The sequence below is a fragment of the Microtus oregoni genome, unplaced genomic scaffold, assembly GCF_018167655.1.
Source record: "Microtus oregoni isolate MIOR12 unplaced genomic scaffold, Mior012 000081F_ref0000091, whole genome shotgun sequence".
NCBI lineage: Eukaryota > Metazoa > Chordata > Mammalia > Rodentia > Cricetidae > Microtus > Microtus oregoni.
In genome coordinates this window covers 70,527-95,926 of record NW_024544541.1, presented here as the reverse complement: position 1 = coordinate 95,926, position 25,400 = coordinate 70,527, and the positions used below count along the sequence as shown (strand labels likewise).

At 51.5% G+C, this 25,400-nt stretch overlaps 2 protein-coding genes across 5 annotated transcripts in view; one reads left to right on the top strand and one right to left on the bottom strand.

The window, feature by feature from the left end:
* The window catches only part of LOC121441810 (dnaJ homolog subfamily C member 11), a 51,852-nt gene extending 33,567 nt beyond the window's left edge, over window positions 1–18,285 (top strand). The window contains exons 5-16 of the mRNA XM_041643125.1: window positions 2,928–3,056; window positions 4,165–4,287; window positions 4,747–4,820; window positions 7,633–7,822; window positions 8,409–8,494; window positions 8,716–8,832; window positions 12,915–13,070; window positions 14,021–14,090; window positions 15,034–15,091; window positions 15,172–15,314; window positions 15,735–15,864; window positions 17,009–18,285. Of these exons, the coding sequence (XP_041499059.1) occupies window positions 2,928–3,056; window positions 4,165–4,287; window positions 4,747–4,820; window positions 7,633–7,822; window positions 8,409–8,494; window positions 8,716–8,832; window positions 12,915–13,070; window positions 14,021–14,090; window positions 15,034–15,091; window positions 15,172–15,314; window positions 15,735–15,864; window positions 17,009–17,034 (1,302 nt within the window). The 3' untranslated portion in view covers window positions 17,035–18,285. The remainder of the gene's footprint in view (window positions 1–2,927; window positions 3,057–4,164; window positions 4,288–4,746; window positions 4,821–7,632; window positions 7,823–8,408; window positions 8,495–8,715; window positions 8,833–12,914; window positions 13,071–14,020; window positions 14,091–15,033; window positions 15,092–15,171; window positions 15,315–15,734; window positions 15,865–17,008) is intronic.
* Window positions 18,286–18,975: 690 nt separating this feature from the next.
* Window positions 18,976–24,915, bottom strand: LOC121441829 (THAP domain-containing protein 3). Of its 4 annotated transcripts, none has more exons than XM_041643153.1 (4): window positions 24,800–24,915; window positions 21,328–21,520; window positions 19,900–19,980; window positions 18,976–19,668 (listed from the first exon to the last, which is right to left on the bottom strand). In XM_041643153.1, exons 1-4 carry the CDS (start codon window positions 24,871–24,873, stop codon window positions 19,387–19,389), a joined length of 630 nt encoding a protein of 209 aa, XP_041499087.1. In that variant the 5' UTR covers window positions 24,874–24,915; the 3' UTR covers window positions 18,976–19,386. The 4 variants fall into 4 exon arrangements, with proteins under 4 accessions (XP_041499087.1, XP_041499086.1, XP_041499089.1 ...); XM_041643152.1 differs by lacking the exon at window positions 24,800–24,915 and adding an exon at window positions 24,111–24,736; XM_041643155.1 differs by lacking the exon at window positions 19,900–19,980.
* Between the last annotated feature and the right edge of the window lie 485 nt (window positions 24,916–25,400).

Here is a 25,400-nt window from a genome sequence, read left to right as displayed (position 1 = left end):
GTGTCGTCCTAGGTGCTTGGGATCAAAAGTTCAAGACCACCCCGAACAACTTACCTTGTCTTTCAAAGTGTCTCGAGGTAATGAGGTATAACTGAGTGGTAGGGAACTTGCCTCGAATGTACTGGAAAAGAGGGAAGGAGAGAGAGGTCTTATACGTACATCTTTCTGAGAAATTGAAAATTTGATACTTTTTTTTAACAAAACACGGTTTGATTTCGTCATTGAAAAGTGTGTCATGACAAGTATGATGGTAACAGCTCGTCCACTTCTCAGGAGCAGCCAACGCCTTTTATTTATTTCTGATGACCATGAGGTGAGAAACTGACAGAAAAATATCCAAAAAAAACCAACTGATGCTTAGTGACATTACGAATTATTCAGGTTGCGGGGTTCGTGGACAGAATTTTCTTGAAGCACAGCACAGTCAATTGGTTGCTGTTATAGAATGGAACACTGCAGACAGCAGCCAGATGGCCGAAACCACAAAAATATTATGTACTCTAGCCCTTCACAGACAATGCCAGCCCTGGTGGCATCCTTCAGCAGATGACAGAAGTGCTGCGGTAGGTCCTCAGCAGAGCAAGCCCACCTCCTCTCCCAGCTGCCACACCTACCCGTCACTGTCTGATTGTGACAACTCCTGGCCATCTGCCACCCAGAGGCACGTCTAAGGCTGCCCACCATCCACTGAGCCTAGAAGGAGTTAGCTTGTACCAAGCAATTTTGTCAGCAAGCACCACATGGGCCATCTGAGGCAAGAACATGCTGTTCCATTTCATCTTGAGCTAGATGGGAGGAGCTTGGGTTAAGAAGAGCGCTACTTCGAAACCATGAGGACTGGATTCCAGCACTCATGACAGGCTGGGCATGAACATGCCATGCCTGTAACCCCAACTCTGATGAGAACAACAAGAGGGTCACTGAGGTTTGCTGGGCCCCAGCCTAGCCAAGAAAATGCCAGTCCTAGGCTTAGGGAGAGGACCCTGCCCCAAAGGAGTAAGTAGAGAGGAATGGAGGAGGACACCTGATATTCTCTCCTGGCTTCTTCATGTGCCCAGGCCAGGTGTGTACATATGCACGGGCACACGCAGATAAATGAACACCTAATGCCAAGACCGTGTGACTAGGGGAAGAGTGGGGGCCTTGCTCGGCATTTCTACTGCCTGCATGTTAGATGTGAGAAACAGGGACAGAGTCCACTGGGGGAGAGGTGAGTGTTGACCTGTCACACCCACTGCTGGGTGTGGTGCATGCGTGTGGAAATCAGGATAATTTGTGCCAGTTGGTTCTTTCCTTCTGGCATGTGGATTCCGGAGATGGAACTCAGAGAGTTAGGTCTGGCAGCTAGTACAGCCATTACACACTAGGCCATCTCGCCAGCCCCCACTGCATCTTATTCAAAGCAACTGTTGCTGCTGGTGATATGTTGTTAAGATGTCTTGGCTAATGGCTAAGCCAACAAAAACACGGTGAAGTTGGTATGGTGAAGGTTAGGATATAGGGTATAGAACGTGTCAAATTCCAGAAAATGTTTTTTTTTAATATTTATTTATTATGTACACAATATTCTGTCTGTGTGTATGTCTGCAGGCCAGAAGAGGGCACCAGATCTCATTATAGATGGTTGTGAGCCACCATGTGGTTGTCAGGAATTGAACTCAGGATCTTTGGAAGAGCAGGCAATGATCCTAACCACTGAGCCATCTCTCCAGCCCCAGAAAATGTGTTAAGACGTAGTCAAGCCCAAGTTTTACAGAAAACAGGAATGAACTTATTTTGACCTTGTAGCAAGATGGCTTTTAATCTTAAAATGGGGTCAGGCTGGTCCCTCGGTGTATCCTGGAATGCTAGCACCTGAGAGGCAGGAGCATTGCTTCCAGTTCAGTGCCAGTGTGCATAGTGAATTTTATGTCAGCCTGGGCCACAAAGTGAGTATCTAGAGAAATTAATAAAAATGTGTGTGGTTTTGTATGTGTGTACAGTGTGTGCACACATGCTGGGTTAAGATAGACCCATGAGAAAAGTCTTACATGCTGGGTTAAGATAGACCTATGAGAAAATGATAAATGTGGTTTGTCTTTCTGTGAAGGGTTTTGGCAGTTAATTTTATGTTACCTTGGCAGGCTAGAGATATCTGAGAGGAGGGAGCCCCGATTAAGAAAATGCCTCCTTAAGACGGGGCTGTACACAAGCTTGTAGAGTATTTTCTTAATTAGTGATTGTTGTGGGAGGGGGCATCTCTGGACTGGTGATCCTGGCTGAGCAAACCAGTAAACATGACCATGGTCTCTGCATCAGCTCCTGCCTCCAGGCCCCCACCTTGTTTGAGTTCCTGTCCTGACTTCCTTCAGTGACGGACTATGATACGGAAGTGTAAGCCAAGTAAACCCTTTCCTCCTCATCTTGTTTTTGGTCGTGATGTCCTCACAGCTATTAGTAACCCGAACTAAGACAACCAGTCAACAAAATTTTAACTTAGCATTTCTGTACATGCTGTCTTGTGTTGCTGTCTTTAGTTTTCAAAGGCAGAAAGGTGTGTGAACACCCGTGTACAAATACTGTGTGTGCACATCGTGTACCTGCTTCCTGGTCTGGAGGGCGCCCTTAGATCTCGTAGAATTGAGAGGTGGTCTTGAAGTAAAGGTGCTTAGTCCATGTGGCCGGCCGGTGTCTGGGTGATGTCGCCAGGGACCTGTGTGATCCCTGCATGCTCGGGTCATTGGCTCTCTCTCCCGTGTCTTGTCCCTCTGCAGGTGTGTACAGGCCGGCTCTTCATAGATCTGGTGTTTGCTGGCTCTGACATTCATGCTTCACAGACTTCATGGAGCACTGTACATCCGTGAAGTCAGATGCCCAAGCACTCCACTCAATGTTTTCATTCCACAAACACCAGCATTTCGTGCTGACTGCGTGTTTTTCTGCCCCAGGGAACCATCAGCGTTGGAGTCGATGCCACTGACCTTTTTGATCGCTATGATGAGGACTATGAAGATGTGTCCGGAAGTGGCTTTCCACAGATTGAGATTAATAAAATGCACATATCCCAGTCCATTGAGGTAAAGCACAGACACCTCTCCAAGTACAGCCTGGGCCTGAGTTAATGAGGCGCAATGCCGGAGCAGCTGGATGGGAGTGGCTCGGGGTTTCTCATCGTTATTTATGAAAGGCTGCAATTAGCCACTGAGAGGGGGAAGGGGGGATGAGAGGACGTGCGAGCATGCTCCATTTGGCCTTGTTTGTTACTGCGTTGCCCCCCCACACAAGGCAGCTGAGTGTTGGCACTTAACTCCCAAGGTCCCGGGCCTTGCCAGTTAGGAGTGCTAATGGGGTAAGCATAGATGCCCAGGGTCGTAGTCATTTTAGGAAGGAAGGCAGCCCTGCTGGCAGATGATGCTCAGAGCTAGTCTAGGTTCTAAGTACTTGACTGTGTGGAAGACAATAGCAGCTCTGGTCCTGAGCCAGAGAATTCGAACACCACCCTTTTGTCCCTAGATGCAGTAGGGGCAGGCCATTCTATTTAGGACACCAGGGTCTCTGCCTACACAGCGTCTTCATTTTATTATCAAGTGCATGAGCCTGCCCCGTGGAGTTAATGCTAAGAAACTTGCTGTTCTTGAAGAGCCCTTAATACAGCCAGAACCCTGGTGGCAGGCTGGGAGTAGAAAGCCCAGACAACACATTATGGGAAGGCACAGGGTCAGGGTCTCCATGTAGCTCCTGCCTTGGCACACTAGACCTGGTGTTCTGCTACTCTCTGTGGGTTTGGGGGATTCTTCTCTTGAATTTGTGCAGCTCAAGAGGTAACTCAGTAAGTCGAGTGTCTGCTGATAATCACAGGCTGTGGACTGGATTCCCAGTGCCACATACATAACATCAATGCATATGGCTGCGTGTCGTGGCACCTGCCAGCGCTCAGGAGGCAGAGACAGGAGCATCTCATCCCACAAGAAGGCTAACTCATCTGTGTAGCCCCACAGCCAGGGCTATAGTGAGATCCTCGTAAAAAATAAATAAATAAACTACTGCTTTCGTGGGCCCCATGCCATTGATATAAATTAGGAGAGCAGAGCGGTTGGGAGGCCTCCTGTCTCTGTCCTCAAATGCCAGGTGACCTGTGTCCCCATTGCCTCTGTTCGCTTGCTACCCGTGGCTGTCTTCCCTTAGGCACCCTTGACAGCTACAGACACAGCCATCCTCTCCGGAAGTCTCTCCACCCAGAATGGCAATGGTGGCGGTTCCATTAACTTTGCACTCCGGCGGGTCACTTCTGCAAAGGGGTGGGGAGAGGTAAGACCCACTGGATTCTGGTGTCCATACATGGTCGGTCCCCTTATTGACTAGTCACATGACAAGCTAACCTTCACTGCCTGAGGGAGCTGTTGGTTGAAAGTCGCCTGGGCTGGTAGTCAGTGAGGCAACCAGGAGAGTGCCAGAAGGACTGGTGTACCTCTCCATAGGACCCATGTCCCATCTGTCACCCAGGAGATGTGGCAGGTGGCACCATGGTGGGGAGGGGTGTGGACTACCAGTCTCCTTCCCTTCTGACTTGAGCCAAGGGAGGTCAGAATTTAAGACTGACATTTTCTTTGGCGGAGTAATTGTCTACAGTCTGGGGCAGAGATGATACCGAGGTGTTAGGAATCTGCCCGTCCTCTGTTGGGAGCCTGGCCAGGTTCATGCTGAGCCCTGGGTTGCTGTTGTAGAAAGAACACCAGTAATGCTTTCTCTGTTTATTTTTCCAAACAGTTGGAGTTTGGAGCTGGAGACCTCCAGGGGCCTTTATTTGGTCTCAAGCTGTTCCGTAATCTCACACCAAGATGGTAAATATACAAGATAACTCCTTTTTGGTGATCTGTGCTAACTTGTATTAGAGTCTGTGACGTCTTCTGATTGTGAACATTTGAAGTTACTGGTGCTGTGTGGGCTCAGTTGTACAGGTGCTGGGGCAGCCTGCAAGCTGAAAGAGCTCTGCATGGGAAAGCAGGCCTGGCCCACCAGGCTTCCTTCTGCACTGAGAAGCTTTCTAACATGGGACCCTTTACCCTACAGTCCCATGAGGACCAGGAAACAGAATCTGTCTGTGGGACTACCTGGTGGTTGGACAGACTTGGCCACACCTGAGTTTTACAGCCTCTGCAGCTACAGTGATGACTCCAGGCTTTGGTCCTAGTTCGCTTCCCAGCTAGTGTAACATGGAATACCCTGCTGAGAGCAACTTAGGGGAGGGAGACAGTTCCAGGGGATAATTCATTCTAGGAGGGAATCACAGCAGCGGAACCTTGAGGGGACTGGTCACATCAATCTGTAATCAGGTCAGGGAGGCAGATGTGGTGGCGTACAACTTTAACCCCAGCACTTGGGAGGCAGAAGCAGATAGGTCTCTGAGTTTGAGACCAGCCTAGTCTGCATTCCGAGTTCCAAGCCAGCCAGAGCTAGTCTGTCCTCTTGTACAGTATTCAGATCAGCCATGTCTCCCTCCAGGGCTCCCTCCTCCATGGCCAAGTCCAAGCTCAGCCCTAAAGTTGCTGCACAGAGCCAGGTGTGTAGTGACACAGGGCAGTAGGAGGATTTTACTCTTTTGGCTTTTCGGGGGTGGGGGGACACCACCCAGTTCCCAAATAAATCACATAGAGGCTTAGTTAGCAATGTCCAGCCTTAGCTTGACTTGTTTCTTGCCAGCTTTTTTTAACTTCTGTTATTCCGTCTACCTTTTGCCCCTGTGCTTTTCCTGGTCTCTTCTGTAGATCTTTACTTTGACTCTTACTGTGGCTTGCTCTCCCATGATGTCCTCCTCCTCTGGCTACTTCTCTCTCCTATATTCTCTCTGCCTGCCAGCCACGCCTGTCCTTTCTCGTGCCTTGCTATTGGCCGTTCAGATCTTGATTACACCATCAGATGTTCTAGACCGGCAAAGAATCACAGCTTCACAGCGTTAAGCAAATGCAACATGAACAAAAGTCGCACACCTTAACATAATATTGCTAACTCTGCAGGGATAGGTAGAGGCCGGGAAATCAGAAGTTGAGAGTCATCCTCAGCTTCATGTGGAGAGTTTGAGGTCATCCTAGGATACAGAAAGAAGACTTTGTGTCAGAACAAACAAAGCTGCTGGGTGAAGCCAGGCTTAGTGGTATGAGCCCCTGATCCCCACTGCTCTGGAGGCTGGTGCAGAAGTGTTACAAATTTGAGGCTGGTGTGGACAATATAGTAAGACCCTGTCTCCAAAAGAAAATAGGAAAGGCAAGCATGGTTGTAAACGCCTGTAATCCCATCGTCTGAGGGGTAGGAACAGGAGGGTCAGGAGTTCAAACCTGCCCTGTGCTGTGTAGCTCATCGAGGCCAACCTCTGGCCTATGTGAGACCCTGGCCCCCAAAGCAGGCAGCCCTGTGCAATGGTCTCGATCTCTGTCCACTGCCTGCCTTGCTGATCGCAATTTTCCTCCCTTTGGGACAGAACCTGGTATCTCATCCCTGTCTTATTTCAAGGCTTCTCTAGCTTTCTCTTGGAACTCTACTGATGACATTCTCCCTGCTGGCTCCCCTGGCTCCTGTAGGGAAGCAGGAAAATGCAGCCTTTCTCTAGCATGGCCGGGTCTCGTGGAAACCAAGAAATAGGCTCTTTTTAGTCATTTTGCTGGGGGAGTATAAAGTATTATACTGGGAGTATAAAGTAACCCTGATTAAAAGTTAGTGTGTTTGCTGGGTGGTGGTGGTGGTACATGCCTTTAAGGAGGATCTCTGAGTTCCAGGACAGTCAGGACTACACAGAGAAACCATGTCTCAGGGGGAAAAAAATGTGTCAAGTGTGTCATGGTTACCTTAATGTCACGGTGTTATCTCTCGAGCCTAGAAAGTCAAGAAAGAGATGGCTCGACGGCAAGCGGTGGGTGTCGGGCTGTGCGCCAGACACCAGTTGTTTGTCAGCCTGCACCCTGCAAGCTGACTTCAGAGTCCTTCCTGGAAAGCTGATTTTCAACAGGATCCCTGGGCAGGTTTTTAAAATCAATAAGCCATCTCTGCAGCATTTAAGAGTACTTGTTGCTCTTGTGGAAGACCTGGATTTGATTCCTGACACCTACATATCAGCTCCCAAGCATCTGCAACCACAGTTTCAGGGGATCTGACAGGCATACATAGGGCACACATACCTGAATGTAGACAAAAACACAGAAAATAAAATCTCTTTAGTGTGTGCGTATCTGTGTATGTATATGCATATGCACATGCTGGGGATCCACCCCGGACTTTGACTTGTACGGCACATACCTGCGGTAGGTGGCGCTACTCTTTGTGATGAGTTGATATCGCTTGGAGACTGCTCATGCTCCAAGCCCGTGCTGAAGAAACCAGAAGGGTGCACATCAGCCAGGTGACTTCAGCATTGAGCAGAGTTCGGGGAGCACTGTCCTGAGCCACTGTGTTTAGAGTGTCACCAGAACTACCTTCCAGTGGCTCCAAACACAGCATGTAGTGCTCTGACAGAGTGGATGGTGGGAGGTGGAGCCGCCAAGGAGGATCCTGAAAAGACAGGCTTCTCCTCTCTCCTTGCTCTGCTGCTTTCCTTGCTGAGAGAAGGAACAGCTGAGAGTCTGTGTCAGCTGGACCCTTTCTGTCTGTGTCCCCCACCCCCAGCTTTGTGACGACAAACTGTGCTCTGCAGTTTTCATCCCGTGGGATCCGGCCTGGCCTTACCACTGTCCTAGCTCGGAACCTGGACAAGAACACCGTGGGCTACCTGCAGTGGCGATGGGGCATCCAGTCAGCCATGAATACGAGCATCGTCCGGGACACCAAGACTTGCCACTTCACTGTGGCCTTGCAGGTGGGTAAAGGAGCTGCAGTCTCTTGAAGATGCATCTTGAGGCGGGTATCTCAGTATAACCCTATACCCTGTGGGGCAGTTCTGGGTTCACGCAGCAGTGACTGTGGCCTCTAGTGAGGAAGGAGGATGTTCCCAAGTGGCTGTGCTCAGATCATCTGAAGTAACAGTTTCACGTCCTGTCAAAATGGTGCTCTTGAGTCCTGTGGCCGGGCAGAGAGAGAAGCTGGTGGGAAGCAGGTCCTGGGTTCCTCATCCTAACTCAGGCTTACCAGAGGTTTGTTTTCATGAGAGGCCAGTAAACTGCATTTTCATTAGAAATCAGTTCTCTTACAGTTGTGTGCTTCATAACATTCCTGTCGGTAGATTTCATGGTGAGACCATGTCCCCCAGTGGTGAGATTCACACAATGGCAGATCACTGTCATCTCTCAGCATGTCATTACACAATAGCAGCTGTACTGGCTGCTGGTAAACACACACCTGCCCTGATGAAGCTCCCTTGGCCAGGTGCCCAGCAGCTGTGGGCAGCTGGCGTCATCATCCAGAATGATAAGGCTTAACTGGCCTCCTTGCACTTCCCTCCTCAGCTGGGGATCCCGCACTCGTTTGCACTGATCAGCTATCAGCACAAGTTCCAGGATGATGACCAGACCCGGGTGAAAGGGTCCCTCAAGTAAGTCTGAGCTTTGCTGGCATAGAGGTGACCCAGCGCTGTGGTGGGCACTTGTGTATCGTCATCACTCCTGTGATGCTCCCTGATTGCCCCATTCTGGCATTGGCTCCCATGGGTGATGGGTGGAGGACGGGAGGGAGACACAGCTCTGTTCCTAGCAGCTCCTGTGTGGACGGGAGGGCAGGAGGGAAACATGCCTGCAGCTGTGCTCTACCCCCCAGGGCAGGCTTCTTTGGGACAATAGTGGAGTATGGAGCTGAGAGGAAGATCTCCCGACACAGCGTCTTGGGTGCTGCTGTGAGCATTGGTGTTCCGCAGGGTGTGTCTCTCAAAGTCAAGTAAGTTGAGCCTGACCCTTGCTAAGCGGGGATGAGGGTTAATTCCTCAGTGTGCCTTTGCTTCTGAGCTGCATGAGCAGAGAGGTCAAGGGGCATAACCCAGCAGTGAATTGGGAGAGGCCTAGGCTCTCCTCCCTCACACTTCACCAGGCCTGTCCAGTGACCGCGTCCACACCCAGGGCCACCACAGGTGTCTGCAGCATCAGATTCTTCCTTGTCTGTAGCATAAGAACGTGCACCCTTTCCTCTGCACTGCCCAGTTCCTCAGTCGTGCTGTCTGAGTTTGTTTGGGTTTTTGATGTTTTGTTTGAGATATGGTCTCACATAGCCAAGGCTGTCTTGGAACTCAAACTTGGGATCCTCTTGTTTCAGTTACCTTAGTATTGAGATTTCAGACACGGACACTTCTAGCTTCTGGGTTTGCTCACTTTTCTGTTGCACTGCAGTTGGGCCTCCTTCAACCACCTGGGCATCATGCTTCCCAGCAGAGGGCAGCTGTCGTCCTCTTCTGCCTCTCCTTCCTCTCTATACTTCTCTGTGCCGGGATTCTTGGACAGCAGGCTAGAGCCCTGCTTTTGTTCCTGCCTCCCAGTGGTGGCTCTGTGGGGCGCAGTCCTTGTCTGTGCAGACTTCCACAAGTGGCCCAGTCTGGCCTGTGTGTTTAGTACCGGTTTTGTATCTGGATGGAGTTCTGAACTCCCAAGGGATGGCTGTACTGTGTTTTCAGTGTCCTTGCCTCAAGGGCCCATCTTGGCCTGCTTCCTAAATCTCTAGCTTATATGCATGGTGCCCCTCTGTATCCATGGATATCACATGTTTGGATTTGAGCCACCAGAATCAGCAATAATGGAGAAAAGGTCGCAGACAGTGCAGTATGGCAGCTGTTGATGTGGCATTCGTGTTCAACAGGACCAGAAGTCAATGAAAGATCTTGTCTAAGAAAAGAAAGGTGTGAACAACTGCTTAGGAATGACACTTGAGGTTGTATGCACATGTGTGCACCAAGAGTCCGAAATTCTATGAGTTCCAATGCATCAAGCGCCCCCTTCTGACCTCTGCAGGAACTGCATGCATATGATGCAGTCATGTGTGCAGGCAAACATTTGTGCACGTGAATGAAATGATTTTTTTTTTTAAATATAATACTGGTTTCTGCAGACACACTACTGTTTTACACTCTGAGCTGGGACTTCCTGGGTCCCAGTACTCATCTGCATGCTGACCCTCTTTTGTCTGGAGTGAGCGCACTGGTGAGGGCACTGTGCCCTGCTGGACTCTCTCAGCACTATGATGATGACTTACTTTCAGCTGGCTTCTGGGGACAGTGTCACCTGTCACCTGTGTTTTCTGTGACAGTATTAAACTGTCCAAACTAAATTTTTAAAGGATTTATCATTTTTAGGGCTAGAGAGATGTCTCAGCAGTTAAAAGCACTGGCTGCTCTGCCAGAGGTCCTAGTTCAATTTCCAGTACCACATGGTGGCTCACAGGCATCTGTAATGAGATCTGGTGCTCTCTTCTGGCCTGCAGGTGTACATGCAGACAGAACACTCATACATAAAATAAACGAATAAAAATTTTAAAAATGATTTATTATTTTAATATGTGTGTGGGTCTGTCCACATGAGTGCAAGTGCTCTGAGGGGCCCAAGGAGTCAGATCCCCTGGAGCTGGGGTTCTGGGCAGCTGCAGGCCTGCAGATGTGGTCTTAACTACTAAGCTGCTGCTCTGACTGCTTCGAACTGAATTTTTGTGCTGGTTGGACGTCCCTTATCCTTGACATATTTGTACGTAAAGAGGAGTCTTGGGGAAGTGAGTTCAGTTCTTTCGCTAGCATAGAGCTTTAAAATATTCCTAGTTCACCTGACAACTTCGCTATTTTGTAAACCGTGGGTGTTTCAAGGATTGTGGCTCTTTCATCTTGGTGTGAAATTTCTTAGCATTCATTTGTTCCTTCACCTGCCTGTCCTCTTGTAGTTACCCTTTTGGTAATTTGTATCCTTTCTGTCTTTTGTTTTTAAAGACATGGTCTCACTAGATAGATAGTGCTGACCTCAAAGTCATAAAGATCCGAGTGCCTCTGCATCCCCACTGCTGGACTTAAAGGTGCGCCAGGCTTGGGTCCTTTCTAATAACATCTTACAACACTGAAGCCCCTTTATAGTCAATCTACTGCATCTTACGAAGCTGATGTTGTATTTTCATTATCCAGTTCACTAGGAGTGTATTGCTTAATTGTGCACTGTAGCTAGCGCATGCCTGTGCTTTGTGTGTGTATCTGTGTATGTGTGTGTGCACTTGTAATCCCATCCTCAGGAGGCAGGGGCAGATGCATAGCGAGTTCTAGCCACGAACACACAATCTAAAAAAAAAAATCTTAAAAAAAAAATACAGGGCTGGAGAGATGGCTCAGTGGTTAAGAGCACTGACTACTCTTCCAGGGGTCCTGAGTTCAATTCCTAGCAACCACATGGTGGCTCACAACCATCTGTAATGAGATCTGGTGCTCTCTTCTGGTCTGTAGGCATACATGCAGACAGAACACTGTATACATAATACATAAATAAATCTTTAAAAAAAATACAAATCAATGTATTGTTTGAGGAATATGAAGAGAGGAAAGAAAGGAAAGATGAATACGGCTTGGGCCAAGAGTGGTGTCTTGTGCCTATAATACCAGCGGAGGTGGGAGTATTGCTACAAATTTAAGGCTAGCCTGGGCTATATAGCTTAGCACACACAGGTTCTGGGTTCCGCCAAGGCAGCCATCAATGCAGTGGGAAACATGCCCATGCCCTGTGCTCATGCTCACCTGTCCGCTGCTGTCAGAGCTTCCGTGTGTTTGTTGTAGTGAGTCTCTGTACTGCCAGCTCACAGAAACTAAATGCTCGGCTGATAGCTAAGGCTTGTTTCTAACCAGCTCTTATAACTTAACTCATACTTTTTAATCTACGTGGTTGATTATCTCGTAACCCATTTCTTTTATGTTGCTCAGTTACCTTTACTCTATACCGCCCATGCTGCTTCCTCCGAGTCTCCTGGTGTCTCCACCTTCCTCCCAGCACCCTCTCTGCCTGGAAATCTTGCCTCCCTATTGGCCGGTCAGCTTTGTATTAAACCAATCCGAGTGCTACGTCTTCACAGTGTACAAAAGGATATTCTACAGCACTTTGCTTTAAGATATGATAAACACGGGCTGGAGAGATGGCTCAGAGGTTAAGAGCACTGGCTGCTATTCCAGAGGTTCTGGGTTCGATTCCCAGCAACCACATGGTGGCTCACAACCATCTGGTGCCCTCTTCTGTCCTGCAGACATATACAGACAGAACACTGTACATAATAAATAAATGAATAAATGAATAAATCTTTTTATAAAAGATACAGTAAACACTAATCTGACGCCCAGCGCAGTGGCACCGACTAAGGGGGACTGAAGCAAGAGGATCATTGATCCTAGTTCAGGGACAGTCTGGGCTCCCACCTCCCTGCCCCTCGTCTCAAAGCATGAATAAAGCCTCTGCTATTTAGTTAGTTAGTTATTATTTTTGTGTCTTAGCCGGGTAGTGGTGGCGCATGCCTTTAGCCCCAGCACTCAGGAGGCAGAGGCAGGCAGATCTCTTGAGTTCAAGGCCAGCCTGGTCTATAGAGCTAGTTCCAGGAGAAGCTCCAAAGCTTCAGAGAAACCCTATCTTCTTTTAAAAAAAAAAAAAAAAGAAAGAAAGAAAAAGATTTTTTGTGTCTTATGTGTGAATGTCTGTTTATATGTAGATAAGTATGCAGATGCCCTTGGAGGCTAGCAGTGGGCATCTGCATAGTTATCTACATAGAACTCAGGAACTAGAGTTATAGGCAGCTGTGGGCTTTCCACTGTGGGGTGCTGGGGAGCTAACTTGGGTCCTCTGGAAGAGCAGCCAGTGCTCATAGCCATAAGCCATCTCTCCAGTCAGTCCCTAGTCCTAGTCTTCATATGTGGTCACGTTCTCTGGTAATCAGCTCAGCTTTGGAGCTGGCGTGCAGTGGCTGAGCCCCACTGCTGCTCCGTGGGACCTGACACCCTGTGTGTGTCCTTGTGTTTCCCGCAGGCTGAACAGGGCCAGTCAGACCTACTTCTTCCCGATCCACCTGACGGACCAGCTGCTCCCCAGTGCTGTCTTCTACGCCACCGTGGGGCCACTGGTGATCTACTTGGCAATGCACCGTTTGATCATCAAACCATACCTCAGGGCTCAGAAAGAGAAGTGAGTTTCGCACTAAGAACCTCCACCTCGGTCTTCTCTAAACTGGAGAGCTGACTGTGTCCCCTAGAAAAAGAGGACAGGTTAATGCTGGGGAAGTACAAGCGTGGTGTCCAGGTCCTGATGGTCCGCGTCACTGTTGGCAGCGGCAGCCGCAGGTTGCTCCCTTCCCTCTGTCCCACCCTCAGAAATGACTTGGTTTGCTTTATAAAATCAGCTTCAAACAGGGCCAGCACAAATGTTGTCTCCCTCTCTTGTATGCTAGACATCTCACCCTGGCACTGAACTTGAAGTAGAATGGGTCTGTTTGGTGTGACACTAACTGTAGTCATGGAAACCACAGAACAGACCTAGCTTTGAAATTTCTTGTAGGGAGCCCCTCCCCTCAGTCAAAACTGAGTCCAAGCATCCCTTGGAAACCCAAGGGATGGAGAGGCCCTGTGTTAGCCTCAGAGACACTGGGGCACTAAGGTTGAGTGGGAGACAGGGTATCCCTCTTCTAGCTGCCTGTGACCTGTTACTAGTCTAGGGGCTGAGTTTCCATGGATGTTTAAGACCTGGAGCAAAGAATGTCCTCCATCTGGCAGCGCTGTGTGGGCTGACCCCGAGTGCCTCTGTTTGCTGTAGGAGTGGGCATTTCTGTGCATCCAAAGTAGTCTGAATTGTCTCTGCCTGCTGGAGTCTTCTCCTCTCCTAAGGAAACAGCAGTTTGGGAGGTTCCATGGAGGAGGTGGACAGGGAAGGTGATCTCAAACTAAAGGGAGATGCACAGGCCTGCAGCTCAAAGGCTGGCCTGGGGTTGTGTTTGGAAGTATCTTCCAAGTTCTAGAAGTAGAAATCCAGTTAATTCGCAGACTGCATGCAGGGCTCTGTCCAGCAGAGGGCGCAGTTTGCTCACCATAGAGTCATGGTGCTCACCATAGAGTCACTTGTGCCCTGCTTCTCTCTGAAAGGGAACTGGAAAAGCAAAGGGAGAGCACAGCCAGTGACGTCCTGCAGAAGAAGCAAGAGGCAGAAGCTGCTGTGAGTGTCCCACTGCCACTGTGCAGAGTCCAGACCCAGGGCAGCCTCCTCTGTTCCCTTCTCCAACCCATCCTGCTGAACTGGGACTGCAGAGGAAACTCCTTTACCCTCGTGTTAATCCCAGAGCCCAAGGGCTTTTCTTCCCCCTCATTTTACAACCTTATTGCCTGTCTGTGACCTGTGGGCACATTCTAGAGACTCCGGTCTGTGCCTTGAGATGAATACAGCCCTCCAGGGCCAGACAAGGTTTGTGAAGTGGCGGGGTTGTCTTCTTCTCCCTCTACGTACTCCTCCTGTTGGGGGAGCTGAGGGAGCAGAAGCATCATGACTGAACAGCAGAGTACTATGGGGTTCTTGTGACCAGAGGAAGGGCAGTAAAGGCACAGGACTGAGAAACTGCATGAGGCCACACATGTTCCCAGGCAAACCCCAGGCAAATTTGAAGGGCAGCACACAGCCCTGCCCAGCTGTGTGTTCCACAGAGAGCACAAGTCCTTCTCAAGGAGAGTGGGCTCCAGCTGCTCCCATGAAGTATCTATCTTCAGGCAGGACTTCACAGTACTCGGGATGACCGCATACTTGTTATGTAGCCCAGGTTAGCCTTGAAACTCATCACTGTGGAGCTTTTTATTTCTTTTGAAATACTGTGTTCGGTAATTTCTCATCCTTCACTGAACTCCATGTGCAGAATCACTGAGAAGGAAGAAAAGGTGCTGTCCCTTCCACTGGGGTCATCGTGTAGGGTTCTGCCTTGTCAGGTGACTCCCCAACACTGCTTAAATGGGGCTGAGGGCTTCAGCCCGGTGGGTGAGCTGAGCTCAAGGCTTGTGCTCCTTTCCCTGCAGTCCCTGAGCAGACATCTTGACATGGACACAAACTGGGTGTTTGTCATGCTCTTGCCAAAACAGTCCAGGGTCCCCGACATGTTCGTCTTCTCTCAAAGGTGCGGCTGATGCAGGAGTCTGTCCGGAGAATAATCGAAGCAGAAGAGTCCAGAATGGGTGAGAAGGCACCCCCTTTGTGGGCTGGGCACTGGGGTCTGGCAGGACAGCCTGTGTCACCCCTGCCGCTCTGTCTGCAGGGCTCATCATCGTGAATGCCTGGTATGGGAAGTTCGTCAACGACAAGAGCAGGAAGAATGAGAGGGTGAAGGTGATTGACGTGACCGTGCCGTTGCAGTGCCTGGTGAAGGACTCCAAGCTCATCCTCACCGAGGCCTCCAAGGTACGTGACCAGTCAGTCACCAAGGCCACCTGCTCCCAGACTGGGGTGCAACTCCATGTGACAGGACGGTCAGGCCTGCAGTGACCATTTCCCCACAGTCCGGAGAGCTTCTGTGCTGGAACCACTTCTGCTCCCGTGGGCCCTAAAATTCACCCGAAATGACCACTGAGTAGCCCACACCTGCCTTCCTGGCACTTGCATTCCGTTTACCTGTAAGTTCCAGAAGAGGTGTGGACTCAGCTGGCCGTGGCTTCAGACTGGACGGGAGAGAAGGGGCTTGATGGCCAGTCTATCACTGCCTAAGTAAACAACTCCCATCTCATCAAGCTTCATCAAGCTCCTCATCCATGTTGTGCCCAGTTGGCGGCAGAAAGGAGCGGAGCAGAGCAGGCCTTGAGGGCGACCCTCTGTTTGTTGCAGGCTGGGCTGCCAGGGTTCTATGACCCGTGTGTTGGGGAGGAGAAGAGCCTGCGAGTGCTGTACCAGTTCCGAGGCGTGCTGCACCAGGTGATGGTGCCTGACAGTGAGGCCCTGAGGATACCAAAGCAGTGTGAGTAGTGCCCTCGGTGTCGACAGCTGAGTTGTGAGGAGGTTAGAGCACGCTCTTGGCCAGGTGTGATACTCAAGCACCCAAGAAGCTGAGCTAGTAGGATCATGGATTCCAAGTCATCCTGGGCTACCCAGTGAAGCTCAACTCAAAAACTCAAAAATAACCTAGCCGAAAGGTGGTGGTAGCAAATGCCTTTGATCCCAGCATTCAGGAGGCAGAGGCAGGCAGATCTCTGTGAGTTCGAGACCAGCCTGCTCTACAAGAGCTAGTTCCAGGACAGGCTCCAAAGCTACAGAGAAACCCTGTCTTGAAAAACAACAGGAACAAAGAAAAAAAAAAGACCCTAGCACTCAGGAGGCAGCGGCCAGCCTGCTCTACAGAGGAAATTCCAGAACAGCCAGAGCCAGGGCTGTTAGCAGGAAGCAAAAAGTCTATTAGAGAGATGGCTCATCAGTTCAGAGCATTTCTTGTTCTTGCAGAGGACCCAGGTTCAGTTCCCAGCACCCACACGGTGGCTCACAACCATCTGTGACTGGTTTCAGGGGATCTGACACCCTCTTCTACCCATGGGCACCAAGCATACATGTGGTTCATTCATACATTCAGGCAGAACAGTCACACAGAACTTTTAGATGGGGTAAGATGGGGTAGGATGACCATTCTTGCCACAGCTGTGAATGGCTGCGTGGAAGTGACCCTTCGCCCTGGGTGCAGAAGCGGGTGCTTCAGGTTGAGGGTGGTGGAACTCAGGAGGCAGGGGTCTGAAATCTAGGCCAACCGTGGACTACATAGAAAAGCCCTGCCTCAGAACACAGGAAATGCAGCCGTTCCCGGCCCGGCCTTGTGCAGGAGGTAGAGGAAGCCACCTGTCCTCTGCTGCCCTGACTTGTGCAGGAGGTAGAGGAAGCCCACCTGTCCTCTGCTGCCCTGACTGACTTGTGCAGGAGGTAGAGGAAGCCACCTGTCCTCTGCTGCCCTGACTGACTTGTGCAGGAGGTAGAGGAAGCCCACCTGTCCTCTGCTGCCCTGACTTGTGCAGGAGGTAGAGGAAGCCACCTGTCCTCTGCTGCCCTGACTTGTGAAGGAGGTAGAGGAAGCCCACCTGTCCTCTGCTGCCCTGACTGACTTGTGCTTTCCTTTCCAGCTCACAGGATCGACACAGACGGATAAACTACTGGGAACCCTGAGTAAAAAGGCTACAAAATACTTTCCGGGGAGTCTACAACTTTGGAGCAGGGAAACCCAGACATGAGATGTTTTTTGTTTATCCCTCAAGAAGGTGGCGCTGTATCAATTATGTGTTGGGACATGCAGACAGCCTAGCCTCGTGGGTGCTGTGGGTGAGGACTGCAGAGCCCCACCCTGGCCAGACCACAGCATGGCCACATCTTTCCCAAGGATCATGTTCCTGGAGGACAGTGCCTGAACCGACTCTTGAGGTCACCCCCGCCCGGTCCTCATGAGTGGCCGTGCACAGCCGCTCTCGGGAGGCATTTGGGACATCCTCACACATGGACTGTTCTTCCTGAAGTCCACGCTGCACCTGGGAAACATGAAAAGGAAGGTGTGTCGCGTGCTGCTCAGTAGACTCCCACAAGCCACCTTTCTCTTCTAGAACATTATACAGTGGACTGGAGAGGACTGTGGGTTTATAAAACTGCTTTTTATCCGAGAACAACAGGTTTGGAGACTAGTCTCTTTCTTCCCCTTCCAGAGCTTCTCAAATCATTCCTCCAGGCCCTGGCTTGGGACAGAGAGGGGAGACCCCAGGTCCCAGGGTACACTGTCCAGGCATACTGCCCACAGTGCTAAAGAAAGATCCTGCTGCCAGTGGCCCCTGCACCCCACCCACAAGACATCTGCCTTGCAAAGCTCTATAGGGCGGCGCTGGAAGGAGGGGACCTTTGCAGGTAGTGGGGGCACAAGTTTGCCAATTCCTGGGTGGGCCCAAGGCTGGCCCAGGTACCTGAACCTCTAGTGAGCACCCAGCAGGCAGTGCTGTTGCTTACCAGGCCAGGCTCTCACAAGGTTCCTCCTAAGGAGCCTCAGTTCCCAGACCCCTTCTAGTGCATTGCACACTTGGTGGCTGTCATTGCAAGCTCTACCCTCTGAGCAGGTGTGACAGCGGCGGTGACTCTGACTCTGGTCCCCCAGCAGTAACTGCTGAAGGCAGACACTGCCTTACTATCCTCACAACCCTTCGGTTTTTAAGAACATTCAGTTCTGTAATATTTATCTCCGTTTTTTGGTTGTTGTTTTTTTTTTTTTTAAGAGGCTTTTTCTTTGCCCCAGACTGGTGTGCGGTTTGCACTATTGCATGAGCCCGACTCAGTGGCCTGTGGCTCCCTGGGCACCGCTGCCCCTTCTGTGTGAAGCTGACTGTGGCGGCACTGCCCAACAATAAACCTGACCTGAAAGCTGAAGCCACTCTGTCCATCGGTGCGTGTATGTTTAGGAAGGGGTAGGAGACAGCTACAATGCCCTAGGCCTCTCCCACCCCTGCTGCTTCAGCTTAGACCATTGGCTTCCATTCCACACTCAGCTTTACCTGAGACATAGAACCTCAAAATAAGGAAATTAGACATAAGATTTTGTGTTTGCATTTTAATCATGGTCTGGCTGTGTGGTCCAGGCTGGCCCAAAACTCCTAATTCTCCTGCCTCAGCCCCGATTGCTGAAACTACAGGTGTGCGCCTCTACTCAGACATTTAACGTTTTCACTTTTTCAAACAGTCTTCGTGTCTAGATAGTCTGTTCTTGGTTGTGAGTCTGGCCTTTAACAGCTGGGCTCCCTCTCCAGCCCGTGTGTGGGTATTTTGCCTGCATGTGTGCACCAGGTATTTACCGGGTGCCCCCAGATCAGAAGGGGGCAAAAAAAAGAAACAAAAACCACCTAGAATTGGAGTTGGATGGTGGTAAGCCGTCGTGTGGGTGCCAGGAGCTGGACCTGGAGCCTCTGAACTAGCAGCCAGTGCTCTTAACCAGGGGAGAAGATGTTTCTGCAGCCCCTCCCCACGTGCACTTATTTATCTGTTTAGTTATTGTCAATCAGTCCTGTGGCCGCGGTAGTCACTCCTGTATCAGGAAAAAGTGAAAGCAGCAGGCCTTAAATAGAGTTCAAAGAATTTATTCCACATTTACACAGACCAGGCCAGAAAGAGTCGTCAAAAATACAGGCTGGTGCGGGAGACCCTTGCCCTGCCCTCAGAACTCCTCCTCTGGGAAGGTGAGAACGACCCCACAGACTAGCCGTGTTCCTGGAGGTGGACTGCAGGAATGGCCACCTCTCCCTCGGGGAGCTATCTCTGGCAGGGCTGTGACAACTCCTAACATTTGGTCACTGTTACAAGACAGGCCCACAGCTGCCATCCTCAGCCCAGGAGACCCGAGATTGTGCCTCTGGTTCCCCAGCACTTGGGCCCTCCCCTGACGAGGGCATCCTATCTAGCCAGTCTCAAGGTGCCTTGCAGCACCAGTAGTAGGAATGTGCACACTTCCTCACATCCCAGAGCCTCCTCGGGCTCAGTTCTGCTGTGCTGGCCGTCTGACCCGTGGTCCCCGCTGTCCCTCTCTGTAGGCTCGCAGGCGGCTACACGTCCTCCGAAGCAGCAGCCTCTGGGCCCTCAGTCGTTTCCGGAGCCTCTTGTTTTCCTTCAGCGTGAGGAAGAGTTTCTTTTTCAGGGTATCCAAGTCCAAAAGGGCATAGCTGTGATCCGACGGCTGTCCCTGGAAGGGCCGTTCTAACCCCATGGGGCCGGCTGGCAGGCCAGAAGCCTCCATTGCTTCTGTTCTCTCTGGTAAGACCTGAGGACAGAGGTCAGAAGTAAGAGCTGTCCAGGTGTGGCCCTGTGTCCCCAGCAGGAAGGCTTCTGAGCTGGGGTCACAATGCCCCCTACCCTTCTGGTCTAGCTCCAGCCCCATTTCCCCCACTTCCCCTTGTGAAATCCCGACGGTGGTCTTAGGAGAAGCTCTGGTCCTGTCATCTGTTGGGTCCTCTGGGGCATTTCTGAGACCAGCTTGTACCCAGGGTCTTACCTGTTTCACAGGGCCTTCAGTGTCTGGAGGCTGAAACTCTTCCAGTGTGCCGTCCCCACCAGCCCCCACCTCAGGACAGACCTGGATACAGCAGGCAGGCGGAGTCAGGCTGGCTGAGCTGGCAGACACCGGATCCTCAGGCAGCTGCCACTGTCCATCCCTGAGTAATCCCTGCCCGGAGGCTGCAGCCAAGTCCTGCGCATCTGCAGTAAGAGCCTGTCTCCCACCAACTCCCCGGGCTCTAGCCTCTGACCCACTGAGCCTGAGGCCACAGCTTCCTCTGGGAAAGCAAGCATCCTGAACTCAAACCTGACACTCTGCTTTTCTCCAGATACTCTCTCAGCGCTCACTAAACTCAGTGCTGAGTGCACTGCCTGACTGCCCTCCACTGCAACCCTCACAAGAGGCGGCATCTCTCCCTCACCAGCTCTAAGACACAGCTGTGGCTCAGGCAGGACACAGTGGGACCTAACCGAGGCCAGACAGAGGCCTGGTACAGCCACGTCCCCCTGCTCAGCCTGAATCCAGCTGTGCTGACTCTTGCCTGCACTAGGTGTACTCCCCAAATCCTGGGTCAGTGGCACCTGAACAGGTCCCCACAGCTCCAAGGACCTGACTCCTCTGGGTGAACACTGGCCCTACAGTACCCTGTCATCAAAAGGTCATGCAGCTGCTGGCAGCGCACACAGTGGCCATCTGCAGCTTCTTGCCACCAGCTTAGCCTGGGGGCACCGAGGACTGTGAAGTGGACCTGCTCAGATTTCTTCCAGCTTCTGGCCACTGGCCCTGGCTTCCCACCTAAGAGCTGTAACCTCCACCCTATAAACACGGCCTAAAACTTCAGGCTGGAGTTTGTGGCAATCCTCTGGCTTCCACCTCCTAAGTGCTGAGATTACAGGCATGTGCCATCGTACCTGGGTTTCTTATTTATTGTGAGATAGGCTCTCATGTACCTCAGACTGGCCTCAAACCCCAAGGATGACTGACTTCTGATCCTCCTGCTTCCACCTCTGGAATGGCAGGATTGCACACATGCACAGCCACAGCCTAGACTGCAGCGCTGGGGATCTAGATCTAGCCCAGGGCTCCGTGCATGCTAGGCAAGCACCTCTACCAAGGGAACAGCAGCCCCAGGCCCCAGCAAGCACAAATTAGTGCTAAAAGTGTTTGAAATTACTTTTCTTCTCTCTGGGGGGTGGGACAGGGTCTCATGTACCCCAGGCTGGCCTTACCCTCTCACCTCTGGCTCCAAATTATGGGATTACAGGCCTGCACCATAGTTTATGCAATGCAAAGGCTCGAACCCAAGGCCGCTTCCATCCTGGGCCAGTACTCTTACCAGCTGAGCTACACCCCAGCCCCAGCTTCTTTTTAAGCTCCCCATTCAGCACACAGTCCCACTGGCTGGACGTCAGACCAGCACCTTACCTGTGCGGGGTTCTGAAAAGCAAACACGGTGGGCACGGCATTGTGTTTGAGGTTCTTGCGGTTCCCGAAGGCGCTGAAGCACTCAGGTCTGAAGTGCTCAGAACAGATGACCGTGTGTTGCTTGGGCTTGAAGTTGACCCGGCCGATGTTGAGCACCCACTCCTTCAGGAGCTCCGGGCGGCTGAACGGGAACCTATGGGCACAGCATTCCATGATCCAGCCTTAGGAACTCAGTAGTCCACTTTGTTTACCCTAAAATCCGGACACTCGCCAAGGCTGTTATCAGCACATATATGAAACCCAGGATCACGAGCATGGCAAGAGCTCAAGAGAGCTGTATTTCCAAAGCATGTGCCAGCAACTCTCCTTCCTTCACGAGTTCACTGCTGGGGCTTCAGAGATGGCTCAGTGATTAGGAGCACTGAATGCTCTTCCGGAGGACCCCGGGGTTCAAGTCCCAGCAGCCGCATGGCAGCTCACAACTCTCTGTAACTCCAGTTTCAGGAAATCCACCCTCACAGACATGTGCAGGCAAGACACCAATGCACATAAAAGAAAATTTAAAAAAAAAAAAAGTTCACCTCTGACCATGTCTCAATTTCCTGCCAAAACGTGGCAGTGGATAGGACCGAGTCCCTGCCCTTCAGGAGCCTACGTGGCGGACAGCAGCAAAGCAAGCTGAGGTGGACTGTGAGGGCTGCAGCAGCTGACCACAGGAGGTGGCCCTGTGGTCCTTAGCAAGGTGACACCCGAACAGACCCTGCAGCAAGTGGCCTTCACAAAGGACCATGTGACACGAGGCTTTAGATAGGTGTGAGTCTCTGTAGGTTCCAGAGAAGGGAAGGAAAGGCAGCATGTGTCCACCCAGGCTACAGTGAGAACCAGGGCCGAGCAGGAGAAAGTGCTGGAGACGGGGGAACATGCTATGAAAGCAAGACAGTGCTAAGTTAGCGACTCAAGTCTGGGAAGGCTGAGGCAGGAGGACTACTTTGAATTCAAGGACAGCCTGGAGTACCAGAATGACACCTTCTGTCAAAAATAGAACAACTGGCCGGGCGGTGGTGGCGCACGCCTTTAATCCCAGCACTTGGGAGGCAGAGGCAGGCGGATCTTTGTGAGTTCGAGACCAGCCTGGTCTACAAGAGCTAGTTCCAGGACAGGCTCCAAAACCACAGAGAAACCCTGTCTCGAAAAACTAAAAAAAAAAAAAAAAAAAAAAAAAAAAAAAAAAAATAGAACAACTGCTGGGCGGTAGTGGCGCGAGACTTTAATTCCAGCACTCGGGAGGCAGAGGCAGGTGAGCTCCAAACCAACCTCATCACTTAGCAAGTTCCAGGCCAGTCAAGGACTTGTGTCAAAACAAAAGAAAAAGAAAAGGCCAGGTTTCAAGGTTTGCCTGTGGATCATGAAGCAATGGGAAGGAACTTCGTGTTTGCCATGGAGGACAGGAGGTTTGGGTGAACACAAGTTTGGAATGTTAGGTGTTCAAGGTGCTCTTCGACTGCCCAAGAACAGGCGTGGCAGATGGGCACATGTGCCCGGGGATGTCCCTGCAGAACCTGCCAGCACTCTGGTTCCATGTTGAACACGGCAGCACTCAGTGTGGGAAGTGGGAGGATTCAGCCGAGGAGACTGACAAGGGCGATCTGGGACAGAGGTCAGATGTGTCCTAGGACTCTGGGGGAAAGACCAGTGTGGTCACAAGCTAGTGAGAAGTCAGGTAAGACAAAGGCAAAGCCCAAGCAAGAACTGACGTGGCAGTGCAGGCCTGGAATTCCAGCAGGAAGATCCAGCTTAAAACCAGCCTGGGCGACACAAGACCTCTGCTCTCTCAGAAAAGTAGGAGCAACACCGCCTGAGAGAAAGGTCACACGGGTTAGTAATGAAAGCATGGAACGCACACAGAAGGAAAAAGTCATTAGGAGCCTACCAGTCTATGTGATAACTGTGTTAATAAAAACATTCTAGGCCGGCAGTGGTGGTGTGCACCTTTAATCCCAGCCCTCGGGAGGCAGAGGCAGGCGGATCTCTGCGAGTTCAAGGCCAGCCAGGTCTACAGAGCTAGTTCCAGGGCAGGCGACAGGCTCTAAAACTACAAAGAAACCCTGTTTTGGGGGAAAAAAAAAAATTAGAGCCAGCAAGATGATTCAGCCGGTGAAGGCACTGGCTGCCAAGTGATGACCTGAGTTTGGTCCCCATGATTTCCATGGTGGGCGAATGAAACCAACTCTAGAAGCTGTCCTATGACTTCCACTCCTGCACTGTGGCATCTGTGCCCACACATAAATAAATAAAACAAAAATTTAAAAACAAAAGGTGGGGGTTAGCGATATGGCTTAGAGCACCAGCTCTTAACTTCAGAGGACCTGGGGTTCAATTCCCAGCACCCACGTGACAGCTTATAACCGCCTGTAACTCCATTTCCAGGGGATTGGACACCTTCACACAGACATACATACATGCAGGCAAAACATGAATGCATATGAAATAAAAATTATTTACGAAAAAAGAAGAAAAAGGCGAGGGTGAATGGAGGTGACTGTCCCTGAGTACACGGCAACATGACCAGGAGACAGAGGTCCCTGGATAACTGCCCATGCAGGCACCAAGAGGCCCTTCATTTGCAGAGCACAATTCTGACACATGTTCAGTGGAGTACTATGCAGAAAAGAACTCAAGTGCAGCGCGCATGCGGGGCAAGGATGACTCTGGCAACAGTGGAAAGAGGGGGGGAGGGAGGGAGGGAGGAAAGGAGAGGGGAGAGGAGAGAGAGAGGCTCAAACCTGGCTCTCCCTGTGGGCAGGTGAGAAGAGACTGGAAGTGGGTGCCAGTGGAGAGTCGTCTGTGGGCTGCCAACTGATGTGTGCATTTTTCCGTGGTAGAAGCATTGAAACAGTGTACTGAGGCCCCGCGGGGGGTGGGGAGCACCCGATGCGGCGCAGGCTGCCAGGCCTCGGTGAACTGCGCCGGAGGCACAGACACTGCTCGAAGCTGGCGCCTTGAAGGGCGCTTCCCTGGAAAGGGCTCCGCACGAGCTGGGCTGAGGGAAGGAGTCCTGGGACTACAGGGCTGAGTACCCACCACCTTCCCACGACTAAAGCCCCTGCGGCCTGGCCATCCTGGAGGGCGCTCATTCCTCCAGACCATGTACCTCCGCCTGGGCCTCCCTCGAGGTGACGCAGGCAGTAAAAGGCCAGTGTAGGGACACAGCCAGACGCCACCCACACGCAGCCTGTTTACACTAAGCACCTAATGCTTCCAGGCAAGATGGGTTAGCCCAAGCCTGCACTAAGAGAGGCTGGCGGGGTTCGGGCTTTGAGGCTGCGGGAACAACCGCTGACGCCCCAGCCGTCCCCTCCCTGCAATCCCGGTCCACCTCGTCCGCACACCCTGGGCCTCCCGGAGCTCCCGCCAGGTGCACTGGGGCCTGTGACTGCTACACAGGGTCGGGTCCCGGCCTCCCATCCCTCACCGGTGGAAGGTGAGCTGCTTCCTGCGGCTGCTGTAGCGGTTGCAGCATTGCCGGGCCGCGCACGACTTCGGCATCCCGGAGATGAGCCCGCTGCCCCTAACAAAGATGGCAGTACGCGGCCCCAGGGGCGGAGCTTGAGGGGCGGGGTCTGCAGGGCTCAGAGGGCTGGGACCTGGCTTGCTCTGCTCCCCGCCTCCAAGAGTTTAAGCCCTATTAACCTTGGAAACCTGTAACAGAGGTGTCAACCCTCAGCTAATATTTTAAAGGTCCCTGAGGTGCTTGTAGGCAGTAGAAGTTGGATCTTTTTAAAAACAGGTGGAGACTGGCTAGCCTGGAACCCATCACATTCCCCTATCAGCCTCCCAGATAAAGGGGGTACCCACAGGAGGTACCCTCTTGGCCATTTCGGGGACAGAAGTCTAGCACTGCAAACTCACCCCTTCTCAGATCCGCCTCTCTCTGCTTACCAAATGCTGGGCTTAAAGGCCTATCACCATGTTGGGACAAGAAAGTTCCAATCCCAAACTTGCAAAGGCTGTGGCTTTGAAGCACAGGTAAATCTGGGGATGGGCACACCACCTTTGGTGGAGACAGAGTGACT

Bases quoted from the DNA above. Each gene is read 5' to 3' on its own strand.
- LOC121441829 (XM_041643152.1), bottom strand. From the start codon at position 24,196: ATGCACACATCAGTTGGCAGCCCACAGACGACTCTCCACTGGCACCCA. The intron at 21,521-24,110 runs GTTTGAGCCTCT...CTGTGCCCATAG, and splicing joins CTGCCCACAGGGAGAGCCAG to GTTCCCGTTCAGCCGCCCGG. The intron at 19,981-21,327 runs GTAAGGTGCTGG...TGCTGTATCCAG, and splicing joins CTTTTCAGAACCCCGCACAG to GTCTGTCCTGAGGTGGGGGC.